This window comes from Arachis ipaensis, chromosome B10 (assembly GCF_000816755.2).
Source record: "Arachis ipaensis cultivar K30076 chromosome B10, Araip1.1, whole genome shotgun sequence".
In the NCBI taxonomy this organism is placed as follows: Eukaryota; Viridiplantae; Streptophyta; class Magnoliopsida; order Fabales; family Fabaceae; genus Arachis; species Arachis ipaensis.
The window spans coordinates 130,467,022-130,479,893 of record NC_029794.2 but is presented as its reverse complement, the minus strand read 5'-3'; the positions used below and the strand labels follow the sequence as shown (position 1 = coordinate 130,479,893).

General features: G+C 36.4%; 3 protein-coding genes across 8 annotated transcripts; 1 reads left to right on the top strand and 2 right to left on the bottom strand.

The window, feature by feature from the left end:
- On the top strand, positions 454-4,567 carry LOC107623674 (putative deoxyribonuclease TATDN1). Of its 4 annotated transcripts, none has more exons than XR_002356680.1 (12): positions 454-1,226; positions 1,306-1,326; positions 1,410-1,510; positions 1,771-1,852; positions 1,935-1,978; positions 2,062-2,142; positions 2,423-2,493; positions 2,613-2,723; positions 3,100-3,182; positions 3,460-3,680; positions 3,856-3,939; positions 4,169-4,555. XR_002356680.1 is itself a non-coding variant. In XM_016326020.2 (12 exons), the coding sequence occupies exons 1-12, from the start codon at positions 1,205-1,207 to the stop codon at positions 4,233-4,235; spliced, it is 960 nt and encodes a 319-aa protein (XP_016181506.1). In that variant the 5' UTR covers positions 454-1,204; the 3' UTR covers positions 4,236-4,567. The 4 variants fall into 4 exon arrangements, 3 of the variants coding, with proteins under 3 accessions (XP_016181506.1, XP_020970549.1, XP_020970550.1); XM_016326020.2 differs by having other exon boundaries at positions 1,795-1,852; positions 3,460-3,676; positions 4,169-4,567; XM_021114890.1 differs by having other exon boundaries at positions 3,460-3,676; positions 4,169-4,567.
- Positions 4,909-6,928, bottom strand: LOC107623825 (33 kDa ribonucleoprotein, chloroplastic). The gene is made up of 4 exons (XM_016326209.2): positions 6,371-6,928; positions 6,169-6,270; positions 5,401-5,709; positions 4,909-5,303 (listed from the first exon to the last, which is right to left on the bottom strand). Exons 1-4 carry the CDS (start codon positions 6,776-6,778, stop codon positions 5,193-5,195), a joined length of 930 nt encoding a protein of 309 aa, XP_016181695.1. The 5' UTR covers positions 6,779-6,928; the 3' UTR covers positions 4,909-5,192.
- Positions 8,793-12,872, bottom strand: LOC107623411 (nuclear transcription factor Y subunit A-10). 3 transcript variants are annotated; one of them, XM_016325658.2, is made up of 6 exons: positions 12,694-12,872; positions 11,785-12,052; positions 10,651-10,760; positions 10,495-10,563; positions 10,221-10,361; positions 8,793-9,672 (listed from the first exon to the last, which is right to left on the bottom strand). In XM_016325658.2, the coding sequence occupies exons 2-6, from the start codon at positions 12,017-12,019 to the stop codon at positions 9,250-9,252; spliced, it is 978 nt and encodes a 325-aa protein (XP_016181144.1). In that variant the 5' UTR covers positions 12,020-12,052; positions 12,694-12,872; the 3' UTR covers positions 8,793-9,249. The 3 variants fall into 3 exon arrangements, with proteins under 3 accessions (XP_016181144.1, XP_016181143.1, XP_016181145.1); XM_016325657.2 differs by lacking the exon at positions 12,694-12,872 and adding an exon at positions 12,527-12,666; XM_016325659.2 differs by lacking the exon at positions 12,694-12,872 and adding an exon at positions 12,214-12,425.

The window sequence follows — 12,872 nt, the reverse complement described above, 5'->3', positions numbered from 1 at the left end:
TTCCTTGCAATTGAGTAGTGTAGATTTACTTTCCTTGCAATTTTACTATGCTTTTCTTTTATGCCTTCCAAGTGTTTGATCAAATGCTTGGTTGGATTTTAGAGTAGAATTTTATGCTCTTGGCTTGGGAAGGTAACTTAGGAACTCTTGAGTTGCTAATGTCCAAGTGATTGACGATTGGGAGCCATTAACTCTAGATCTCACTAATTGATTTGGTGGAGAACTAGGACTATTGGACTTGGATTGATATAGCTCACTTGACTTTCCTCTACTATTAGTTAGGGGATGACTTAGTGGGATTGATCCTTGCCAATTCTCATGTTGTGGTTAGTGATAGGGATAGAGATCCTTGACCACCAAACCTTGCCAAGACCTTTGTTAGTTGTTAGTTTATTTTCATTGCCATTTACATTTCATGTCTCTTATCCCAAAAACCCCAAAACATACTCCATACCTCCTTAGCCGTAGTTGCTATTTCTTATTCTGTCCTGAGTCTGCTGCTTCCTTCCTGAACAATATGGTTCTTGTTTCTTTTGCTGTTTCTTGATTCATGGTCTTCTTCCCAGCTGAACTCTATGATGTTCCTTCCTCCACTTTCATCTTTCTTTCTTTTGATTTTCAGATTATACTGCATCCTTATGCTCAAGATTTCTTTCCATATCTTCAAATTATTGTTGAGTTGATTGCTTGCCTTTGATTCTTCTTCTTTTTCTTCATCTAAAACCAGTTCAACATAATAAATCTGCCCTTTTTTATTCTTGTAAAATTATTTCTCTTTGCTTTTTCCAACATCGATTCATTTCTCCACTTCTTCTCTCGTGGCCTATTTTAGGCCAAATTCAATTTTTTTTTCATCTTCTGAATATTGACTCCACGAGTCTTGTTGATTGTTGAGCATATCAGCTTAGTTAACGTTTCCTTGAGGAAGAAACCGTGTGTTGTGGCCCCTAAGTTTTGTTTTTGGTTAAGCAGTCAACTTAAGCACTTATTAATCCAGAATTTCTGGGCCTAAGTTTTGTTTTTGGTCCAGCAGGCCTTAGTGTTGTTTTTGTCTTAGAAGGGCCTGAGCCATTAAAGAAAAAGGAAACAATTTCTTGACCCAAAAAAAAAAAGAGACAATTTGATGCAGAATAATATGAAGACGGCGCGTGTGTGGTCCTGACAGTGGTGTAGAGGAGCGAGTGAGCTGAAAGCCGAGGGAGGCATGGCCGGCATTCGAATGATAGGTAAATAATGATTTCATTAGGTCTATTCAGTTTCTTCGAACTTGAACTAATGAACTCGCACTGTGTGTGTTATGCGCAGATATAGCCGTCAACTTCACAGGTTAGGCATTTCATCAAACAATTGTTCGGCATTTTTATGTATCTATCTATCTATCTCCAATTCTAAGTGTCTCAAACACACAGATGGCATGTTTAAGGGAATCTACAACGGCAAGCAATGCCACCTTGCAGATTTATCTACGGTTCTCTCCAGAGCTTGGGCTGCAGGCGTCGACCGCATCATTGTATTTCCTCTCATATTCTCTCTCTCTCTCTCTCTCAATTTTTACATGCTACTTTTCCATTTCTCAAGAATGCTTTGATGCCTATAGTGTCTACTCCAACTTCAATTATCTATTACTTCATCAACTGCCATAAAATGTGAAAATTCTGATGTTAAAATAGCTGACTTCTGGGGAAAATTACAAAATTTGCCCTCAATCAGAGCACAAGCTTCAATTTCATTGTGATTTGTGAATAAAATTATTGGAACTTTCACGGTTAGAAGGACTTGCTTTTTGTGTTGCAGGTAACCGGTGGATCCTTCGAGGAATCGAGGGAAGCACTTGCAATTGCTGAAACTGATGGTTTGTTACATTACCATCATTTTCTCTTTATGAATCTCGGATGCCAAATGTGGATAATTTTGTTGTGTTTTGTGTGTCATAGGACGACTGTTCTGCACAGTCGGTGTGCATCCGACACGTTGCAAGGTTGCTTTTCTCTGTGGAAGCTCTTCTTTGGAGAAGTAGTTTAGATTGAAGTGTATATAACCATCATTAGTGTATTGGTTCAGGAATTCGAGGAGAGTGGAGATCCAGAAAATCATTTCCAGGCTCTTGTGTCGCTAGCTAAAGAGGGAATTCAAAAAGGAAAGGTATTCTTAAGTTTAACTGGTTATTTCTGAATGCTAACCTGCGTGGCTTTGAATCTTAAGTGACTTATTCATTAGGTAGTTGGTATTTAGTATTTAAGGTAAAATAGTAGTTGCCTCATTTCTAATAAATGTTACCCCCAAAACGTTTTCATCTTGTATGTTGTTATTCCATATGGTGGCTGAAATTTTGCTCTAGTTCAGAAAGTAAAAAAAAATCCTGCCCAAGTAACCATTTGGAAATAATAGTTATACACTCTGCTTTCTCTTCTTCACATGGTAGGTCGTGGCAGTTGGAGAATGTGGGTTGGACTATGATAGACTTCATTTTTGCCCTGCAGAGATTCAAAAGAAGTATGCATTTGCAACATATCCATTCTTAAAACATGTCACATAAGATCTCTTTTCCCCCTTTTCTTGTACTTGTTTCCCTAATATGTTTGATTATGTGAATTTTTTTGGGTGAAAGCAAGGTATTTCGAAAAGCAGTTTGAATTAGCACATATCACAAAACTACCTATGTTTTTACACATGCGAGCAGCTGCTGCAGACTTCTGTGAAATTGTTGAGAAAAATAAGTACAGGTGCGGTTGTTGGACCTCATATTTTGAAATTATTAATATTCATATAGGGCTGCTTTAATATCTGCTTTGTTTGGTTTATGATTCTATCTGGTTTGAGAAATTAGTTTTAAGGATTAAAAACTGTTGTTGCCATCCTTGGCTATGTTGTTTCTGCTTTGGAAATTACATAGGGTGTGGTTGCTTGGAGATACTTATGCTTCATTTCAAACCCTCAAGCTCTCATTTGAAGGATGAGGCCTTGACTATACATATAATCACTATGAATATATGAAAAGGACTCTCATATGGTTCATTTTGGCTTATTCCTTGCACATGATGGTGTACTGTAATCACTATGATATATGAAAAGGACTTATAATCTCTGCTTATATGTCAGGTTCACTGCTGGAGTTGCACATTCTTTTACTGGTAGCACGGATGATTGCAATAAGCTTCTTTCCTTTGATAACATGTACATAGGTAATCCATAGTTGAGCTTTATTATACTTGTTAACCATTTGAAGTCACCTAGACCTAGGTATGTCTAATTTAAATGTTACCTGTCTGTAAATATAACCACAACTAATTTTTCGGTGCCGATTACAAGCTCTTCGGGGTAAAAATGATATATGTACTTTGGGAAAGCTGTGTTTTCTCATAACTTTTTATCTAAAAAGTAGAAGATATGAATGGCGTGTTTCCCTTCTTGCTCTTGGTTTGATTCAATATCTATTTCTTTTGTTTGGCACTTTAACAGGCATAAATGGGTGCTCTCTCAAGACAACTGAGAACCTTGATGTTGTGAGGGATATTCCTGTTGAGAAAATGATGATTGAGACAGACTCACCGTACTGTGAAATCAAGAATACTCATGCTGGAATTAGTTTTGTTAAATCTACATGGCCTTCAAAGAAGAAAGAGAAATATGATCAAGAGTGCATTGTCAAAGGCCGCAATGAACCCTGTTTAGTTAGGTAAGCTAGGAGCCAGAGCTTATGTTGTGTTTTGTCTATTTTTTTCTCTATTAACAGTCTTATATCATTGTGATTGCTTATTTTTAAACCTAGGACATGTTCTATTCATTTTCTTCTAGATTTATGTCTGAATGAATTTTAATACCTCTTACTCGGATAACATGACTGCAATATTTCAGGCAAGTTCTTGAGGTGGTTGCAGGCTGCAAAGGCATCAATGATGTCGGTAGTCTCAGCAAAACATTGTACCACAATACTTGCAGGTATTTGCAATTTGTCCTGGAACTTAAATATACTCCTCATGCACACACATCAAGGGTTCTTATACCACATCCCAGTCTTGGTTGGGAATTGAACCCAGTGCAGCTCCTTGTGAGACAACCAATAGTTTGCTCAGGGATGCAACCTGTCACAAACTTAAATTAAAAGAATCGTAATTCAATTCCATTTATTTCCCTTTCTAGTCAGGGGTGCTAAAAAAATTCTGTGCAGGGTTTTCTTCCCTCAAGACTTGGATTCTGCAGCTGATGCTCTTCTTGCTGGCGCTAATTCTTCATAAAGACTCATCTGCTTCTTCGGAGCTGTTTGGCCGTCCAATTCCTCATTGTGTTGAGAAAGCTGGGAATCAGTGTGGGAAGCGACATATCATAACGTGTTTTCCAGATGGCAGTTTCCTTAGTGTGACAGATCATTGCATTCTATGTTAACGAACCTGCTACTGTAAACTAGAATGATTTTATACAGCAACAAACCGAAAGACTCTATTTTCATACTCATTGTGTATTTACAAACCTGTTGTTTACAATGGTAGAAATTGATCTTAAAGTATTGTGTTGAGGGTTATTCTGTTGAGAAATGATATTCAGAAACTTTTTGCAAGGTTTTCAATAGAAATTACTAGAGTTAAATGAAATGCAATGAACCTATTCGTGCCTGCATCTAAAAAGTTAATGCATTGGCATGACTTAAATAACACAATTTTACCAAACGTTTATGTAGCTCTACCAAACAAATATTTATCAGTGACAATGTTAATCATAAAATTGCTAGAAATGGGTTTAATTAATTGGTCAGATTTATCAACTTGGGTGATGGCATAATTATAATTAAAATATTTACTGACTTGGAAACGATTTAGGTTTTGGTCAAACTAATAATTGACTTCTGAAAATGCTTTTGCCTCAGACAGACTAGCATTGCATAGAAGCTGTGTTGTGAAACGGTTCGATTGATTAAAATTAATGTGATTTTTCACGAAGGAAAGCACTTTATATAAATCCTTACTTGATTATTACTTGATCAACCTCAGCACGTGTCTTTAGTAAAATACAAAACCTATATAATTAGCAATCAACACTAAAAATGTTCAATATTTGTTCAATAATTGATACATCTCACACACTGCCTGAAGGTTTAGTTGGTGGATACCAATTTGACTCGCACTTGGCAGGAGGAACCTCAGAGAAAAGACCATATGATATGCATTTAGGGGCCAAAATTTGATTAACCATATTGCTCATGTACTGGCACTAGAATACAACTCTGAGCTATCAACATTACTTCTTGGAGGAGATGAAGGTGCTCTCTCTGCAGCCAAATTCAACCTTAAAGGTCGACCTTCAATCTCCTGAACACAGTACAAAAAGAAAGTTGGTTAATACAGCCAGATTAAGATATAATATGAACTTGAAGTTGAAGAACTAATGTGCCGAATTTGTTCTTACCACACCGTTCATAGCATTCAAAGCAGCCTCTACATCCTCTGCAGTTTGAAAAGTAACGAATCCAAAACCTCGTGATCTTCCGGAGTCTCTCTCATAGATGACCTTGGCACTCAATAAGCCTGGCTGCTCAGCGAAGGCATCTCTAAGACCCTCTGAAGTCAGTCTCCAACCAAGGTTTCCAGCATAGAGCTTGTGAGGGCTGTCTACAAAGCCTCTGGAGTTGTTCCGAATTTTCGGCCCCATTACCAACCTTTCACCTCCCTTGGGCACTTCCGGGAAGTTTACCTTAACGGTCCTACCGCCAACTTGCTGGTCACCATCATGGGTCATGAACATTAGTGTTGATACAACCAACAATCAATCATACAGATAAGATTAAAAAGCTTAGTTTCATCAAGTCCTTGATGGGCAAGTAGTTGTACTAAGAAATACTTGCATACTCTTGGAGCACATTCAGGAACATGCACAACTACTTATTTTCATTTATAATGTTTTGAACCTTGAAGTTATTTTAAAATCATTGAAAATGAATGGTTTCCCACAAGATATCTCCTAGAACACTAGAGCAACCAAAGAGGAATCCTATATAATCATCTGTTGCCATTTGCCATATTGTATTAATAGATAGATAGAGATTAACAATCAATAATCATATTAATATCAATGGTAGCAAAATGAAAGAGCACTCTCCATGAGAAACATTATTGATGATCATAATTGACTAGAATTTCTTCATCCTCTGGACTAAATTATATTCTATATACTTACCGAGCCATCAAACATTCGAATTGCTTCTTGAGCATCTCCAACACTCCCCATTGTAACAAATGCAAATCCTCTACTTCTATCCGTGACACGATCGTACACAACCTATAGAATCCAATCAAACAAAACAATATTAGCTTGCTATGTATGGATAAACAGAAGTATGTGAAATAGAATTAAAGGAAAAATAGAAAAGTAGAAAAACCTCAACAGACACAACAGTGCCAGCTTCTCCAAAGAGCTCGGACAATTCGTTGGAGGTCATTGAATATGGCAAGTTTCCAACATAGAGCCTCCCAGAGTCGTTGGAATCTGAAACCCTTTGCTCTTCTTGTTGTTGGGGTGTTTCAGAGGTCTCTTCTGGTTGTGGTTCTTGTTCTTGTTCTTGTTCTTGAGAGGCTTCGAATCCGTCGAATGCAGCGGAGGAAGGGTGAAGAGGGAGAGGGAAAAGATTGAAACTTTGGGGCTTGAGGTTGAAGGTGAGGGGTTTGTAGGAGATGGGTCTCTGAGGGAAGTTGGTGGTGAGTGAAATGGAAGTGTGGGTGAAGGTGGGGTTGTAGATTCTGTTGCAGATAGAAGAAGAAGAGGAAACAGAAGCTGTAGCAGCAGCCATAGCGAGAGGGAGAAGGGATAGACTTCAGAGCTGGCGATTGAATTGAGTTTGGGAGTTAGAGATAACGAACAAGACAACCATTGAAGAAGTTAGTGAGTCAATGAGTGAGGAGGATAAGGTTTTGGTTACTTCCGGTTGGGATCGTATCCAACTGTTTATGCATTTAACAACATTGACAAGCTTAAAATTTTTTATTGTTTTCTATAAAATCTTTCTTTTAGTATTCTTAATAATTGCCGATAATGATACTAGGAAATTTTTAACAATTTTTTTAATCTAACTAAAATCAAATATGAAATAAGGAATCATCGTGTCAATTTTTATAATAATTTTTCAGAAACAAATTGATTATAAGAGAAAGTGTTACCCAAAAAAAATAAAACACTAGCGTCTCTTTGCAATGAGTTTCTATTAGTAAAAATACATCTTAAAAAGAAAATTCAAATAAAAAATGCTATAATTTTGTGCATAAAATATAAATGTATTTGTTGTTAAACTCATTTCTAATGTGAATTTTATTTTTTAATATATATTTTATATTAATAACTAATTTAATAATTAATTTTTAGTGTACACGTAAAATGAGCTAAAAAAACAATTCTTCCATAATCAAATATATGTAACTAGCTACTTTTTCGTTTATCTGCTTATTGTCTAGTTAGTTCAAGAATTATGTTACTATTTACGATTATGTTAAATGAGTGATTGTCCTTTTTCGATTTTTACTGTCCAACCTGAGAGTGGATATATTTAATGTAATTAATTGTTTATTAGAATAATATTCTATATTACAGTTTATTTTAATTAATTAAATTTGTGAATTCCTCCTAATCAACTCGAAATTTGTTCGGCTCAATCAAAACCTAATCTAATAATCCTAAATCTGTCCAATTTCCTCTTTATGCATGGATTTGAAAATGAACACTTCAAATAGAATCGAACTTTCGATTGATCCAAGTACTTGGAGAAATGTTTCTTTTTTTAGTAAAAGCATAACCTTACTTATGATAAAGTAGAAATTAGAATCATTTTTAGGTCAATTAGAATATTTATTTTATTCTGATAAGATGTTAACTGTGTTTGTAGATGATGCATTTGCTAGAGTCTCTTGGCGATGCAATTGGAAGTGGGATCACATGAACGAGCTTTAACAATGGCTCTTTTACGGTTTTTCCCTACTATCTAACATGTCACTAGGATCCATACGGGGTTCATAAGAATTCTTGATATTCATCTGTTCTATTGTTGTAGATACCAGCTAGGGGTGCACATGGGTCGGGTGAAGCCGGGTTTGATGTGACCCAGACCCGACCCGAAATATACACCGGGTTTATTTATTATACTCGAATCCAACCCTAGACCTGATGAAACCAATACACTTTCGGGCCACAATTATACCGGGTGAAAATCAGGCCGTTAATATTACATTACGTTGATACCTTCTTGTAAGCTAGCATGTAAAAATATTCAAATTTCAAAGACTCCAACCATTATTTAACATGGTAAAATTCACTTAGAAAAATATAACAAGAACCAACCCTTCTTTAAAATTAAAGCAAAACCACAATCAATACTAATATTGTCTAATAATACCAAATATTTAAATCAATACAAATAACACAATATTATGCATTAGTCTAAAGACTAATGCATTCTAAACATAAAACATTAACTTATAGTCTTATAATGACTAATAAAACAAAATATTAAGATTTACAATACTTAAATTCCACATAAGAATAGTCATGATTCATCACTAATAACACAAAATATTAATTGTATATGATGACTGGGCCACTGGGCCGACTTTGGGTGACCCGAGCTATGGCCCGGACCCGACCCAACCCGAAATAATGACCGGGTCTATTTTTAAGACCCTTACCCGACCCTAAACCCGATGAAATCACACCAAATTAGCCTAATAGCCTTTAAAGTGTTCGGGATCGGGTCGGGTCTGTGCACCCCTAATACCAGCTATTGTTTCCTATACTAAATATTTTCCAAATGCTAAAGATGATCAACATTCAACATTTGGTCAATAGAGGAAATCCAGACCAATGATTTATTTCAATAACAAAGATCACTCACATGACAAAGTATGCACCACAAAGTCGGATATCCATAATAAACACATGATTAAAACCACACATGAAACTAGAAAATTCACACTTTTATTTTTAGTACAGAGCCAAAGATATCACCATTGTCTTCCGTCTCAGGATGTCAAGCCATTAGCACTGGCAACGCGCCATGCCGCCATGCCAAGACAGTCCTTGCAGATAGACAAAGACAGTAACCATAGGTATAATTTGAGCCAAGGATGGATTGCCTTCGACCAGACAATTGGGACGAGCCGCTGTACGAAACTTGTCACAGTCAACATGAAACTGGAACATAGCTTCTTCATCTGGCCGCAGCAAGGAAGGGGTTTGGTACAACATTGCACCAAGCCCACGTGTCCTTGCCGGTAGTCAAGCATTAAGGTTGCAGCAATTGCCACCAACTGCTGCAACCCATTTGGGGGGCATGATCATATTCATGCCCCGCCCGCCGTCTATCATGTCCGCTAGAGAGTGGACAGTGACGGCAGAACCAAGATGACTGATAGCAAAACTATCGAGACCTCCGCGTGAATACATGCTAGTCACCTCTGACCCGGAAATATTCGGACTGCTTCCATTAGTCTCTTTTGAAGAATTCAGAGTTCCAACCTCAGATTGCAGCACTTCAGAACTCTGAGAGCCACAAGATTGCAACTGTTCGCCAAGAGCTTTGATCACTTTGTTTCCACTTTTATCATTTTGATCATCGGAATTCTTCGTGTTCAAGAAGCGACCGCCACATCCTCTTGGTCGCCGCATTGCATGGAGATGACGTGATTCATGCATATATGGCTGTAAAACATAAAGATAACTATAAAAAAAAACATAATACAATTTCACAAAGGAATACACATGTTGAATAGTTAATAGAAAATGTCTTAATGATAAAATTAAATTCATTAGATAAATTTCAGCTTATTATATAAGTACTTCATCTCAAATCAATCATCCTATTTTCTAATTCCAACATTGAGTTACACTCCATCTAATCTACCTTTTCACTTGAAGCTTCTAGAAACCACCCCCCAAATATACCAAAACCATCTAAAATGAGATTCTATGATCTCTTCTAGAATATGCACTACATCAACTTTATATCTAAAATCTAGTGCATTAATTTACAGTTTTATCCTATTAAGTACTTGGGTTAATCAATAAAAACCTCCTTATTATGTCTACAATATTAGTCTTATTATCTCTATATTAAGCTCCATATAACATGATATTTTCCCTGCACTTTAAAAATGATAATGCAGCACTTTTTGATTCATTTGTTCACACCATGCTATCACTGCAAATAGTTTAAATGCCAATGAGGACATTAGAGGTGAGGAACCTACCTTGCGACGTTTTGTCAATTTGTTATCAAGTACAGCTTTGGCACGGGACTGCCGGCGTCTGATGATTCCATGGTACTGCTTAGCATTCACATAAATTGGTCCATCATCGGATGTCATACTAAGTGGCAGCATTATCCGTCCCTAGATTATTACAGGTGATGCATACATGTATTAGTAGAAAGTGAAAGACTCGCATACAATGCATCAAGAAATCAAAACTGAAAGAAAAGGCATGGTTTTATAGATTAAGAAGCGCGCTGAAGTAACGACAAACCGAAATTTGAGGTCCATAAGGTGAGAAGAGCCCATAAATTTGATCCATATATGGATATTTTGCACAGATCTATAAATGGAAAGATACCAAGCATAAGCAAATCATGTCGACAAAAAATAAATAAATAAAAGTGGTTGTTTTTGTGAGAACTATTACCATTGGCTGGTTGAATCCTAGCTCGAATCTAGTGTTGGTATCAGCAAGTGGTGACTGCAGAGATAGGGCTGCTTGAGGCTTTTGTGCACCACATGGCATTTTACAATCATCTGAAAAAGAAACATTTGGATGGTTATACACATGAAAGTTGAAGTCTCTTTTCTAAAGTGAACAAAAAAAATTGTTGCTTCAAAACACCAAAATGGGGAGAAAAGAAAAAGAGTATCAGATTTTGTCTGATTATATAAAGAAACCAATTACTCAACTCTGGAAGATCATTTCAGCTTCATACTTTATGGAAATCATTATAGAGAAAAGTTTTTAGTGTTTCGTCCATGATTACTCACTAGTTCAACTTCATCCTCTCTCTGTTTCTGCCACTATGTAAATGAAAGCCTCTTGGAGAATATGTCCAACTGATGAAGTCTCTATTCTAAGGTATGTTCGGTTAGAGGGTAAAAATGAGGTGAAATTTTTCATGGATGAGCTCCATGTGTAATTTTACAAATCAAACTCATCTAGGAAAATTCTACCTATTTTTTATCCGCTAACCAAACATATCCTTAGATTATGAATTTTGTTAGTATGTTCTGGATCCATCTTTAACTAGTAGAGATACATTGCCATTTCACTTAAAAGCTCAGCCAATCTGTACACGACACCTTTTCGTTCCACCTGGCAAGATATTGCAATGAGGGCAAACTAGATTTTTCAAGAGATTACCATCCCTTTTGAGGTAATGAATTTTTCTCCAGTTTAAATACAAGTCACTAAGCAGAACACGATTTCACCTTGATATCAGTAAACCCTCTTGAAAGGCTATCTTAAAGTCTTCAGATTTCAAATGAAAAATCCATTTCCTTGCATTAATTGTGACCCGCCATTCATAACAAGAAGCTTCACTAATGCCTTAACAAATAATTTAACTTAACAACAAAAAAAGGTCCTCATATCAGAGCTATCTAACCATGTCACCTTAGAAAAGATGCACTCCAAAGTACTTTCTAACCATCCGCGGCTTAATAGAAAAGAATATTCTCTAATTTGTCTTTGGTTTCCCAAACTATCCATAGCTTTATATATTCATTTATCAATTAACTATTCACAGTTTGGTTTAGAACACAATTGAAATACCTGGAAAGATGGTAAACTGAGTTGTATGTCCTTTCCCAGATATGTTTTCAGCTCCTCTCACCGATTGCTTGCCGGTGGCAATTTGATCAACATAGTTGGGAATCTCCAGTGAAAAGGGTTTCATTTGGCCACAAGATTCCCCATATTGAGATCCAAAGAGACTCCACCAGGGCCCTGAAGAATTGTGTACAATCCCTTCATGTTCCTTATTAGGATAAACACTTTGCTTCGCCATATACACCGTTCGAATCGATCCAAAAGATGATTTCTAGGATCACACAAACAATAAGAATCTCAGGATCAGAAACAACAAACCAACATAAAGTTTTGAAATAACAATTTTCCCCCAAAATAAAAAAAGACAAAAGGGGATAGATAAACTGCATTAAAAGCATATTCTAGTTTTCTATCGTGTTTATCTAGTCTTACTCCTGAGCATATACAATCACAAAAGAGGGTTTGAAGGAAACAGAATATTCTTCACATCAAAACCAGAATTTCAATATCCATAACTAATCAGTCTAATAATAATAATAATAATAATACAGAAACAGTAAAAGCAGAAGATTTGAATGCTTGAAAGGTGACAAAAGAGTGAAAATAAGTAGAAGATGACAAAACAAGAGGAGAGAAGAGAGTTACAATCAAAGAAAGAAACAAACAAGTGAGGAGACAACAGAAAAAGCATATAGAGTGGACTATATATACATACGGAACACAAATACAAATACAAACACAATACCCAGATGCAGAAAACCATGCATGATGCATATATAGAACCCAGTAGCAGCAGCAGCATAAAAAGGAACTCAAAAAGGTAAAGTAGAATAGATTTGAGTAGAAAAGAGTCAAAGACAGTAAACAGTTCAGACTAAGAAGAAGAAGAAGAGAAAGGTTAGAGAGAGGTACATAGATGTGGAATAGAAATCTAACGGAGAGTAAGAAGAAAGCCCATTAGATTGGAAGCATAAACATGCCGGAAGAATAAGAAGCAAGAGAGAAACACTGCACACGCTCGCACAGAAAAGCGTACAAGTGATAATGGAAATACACTCCAACATCCAATACCATTGCCTGGACCCCTCCAC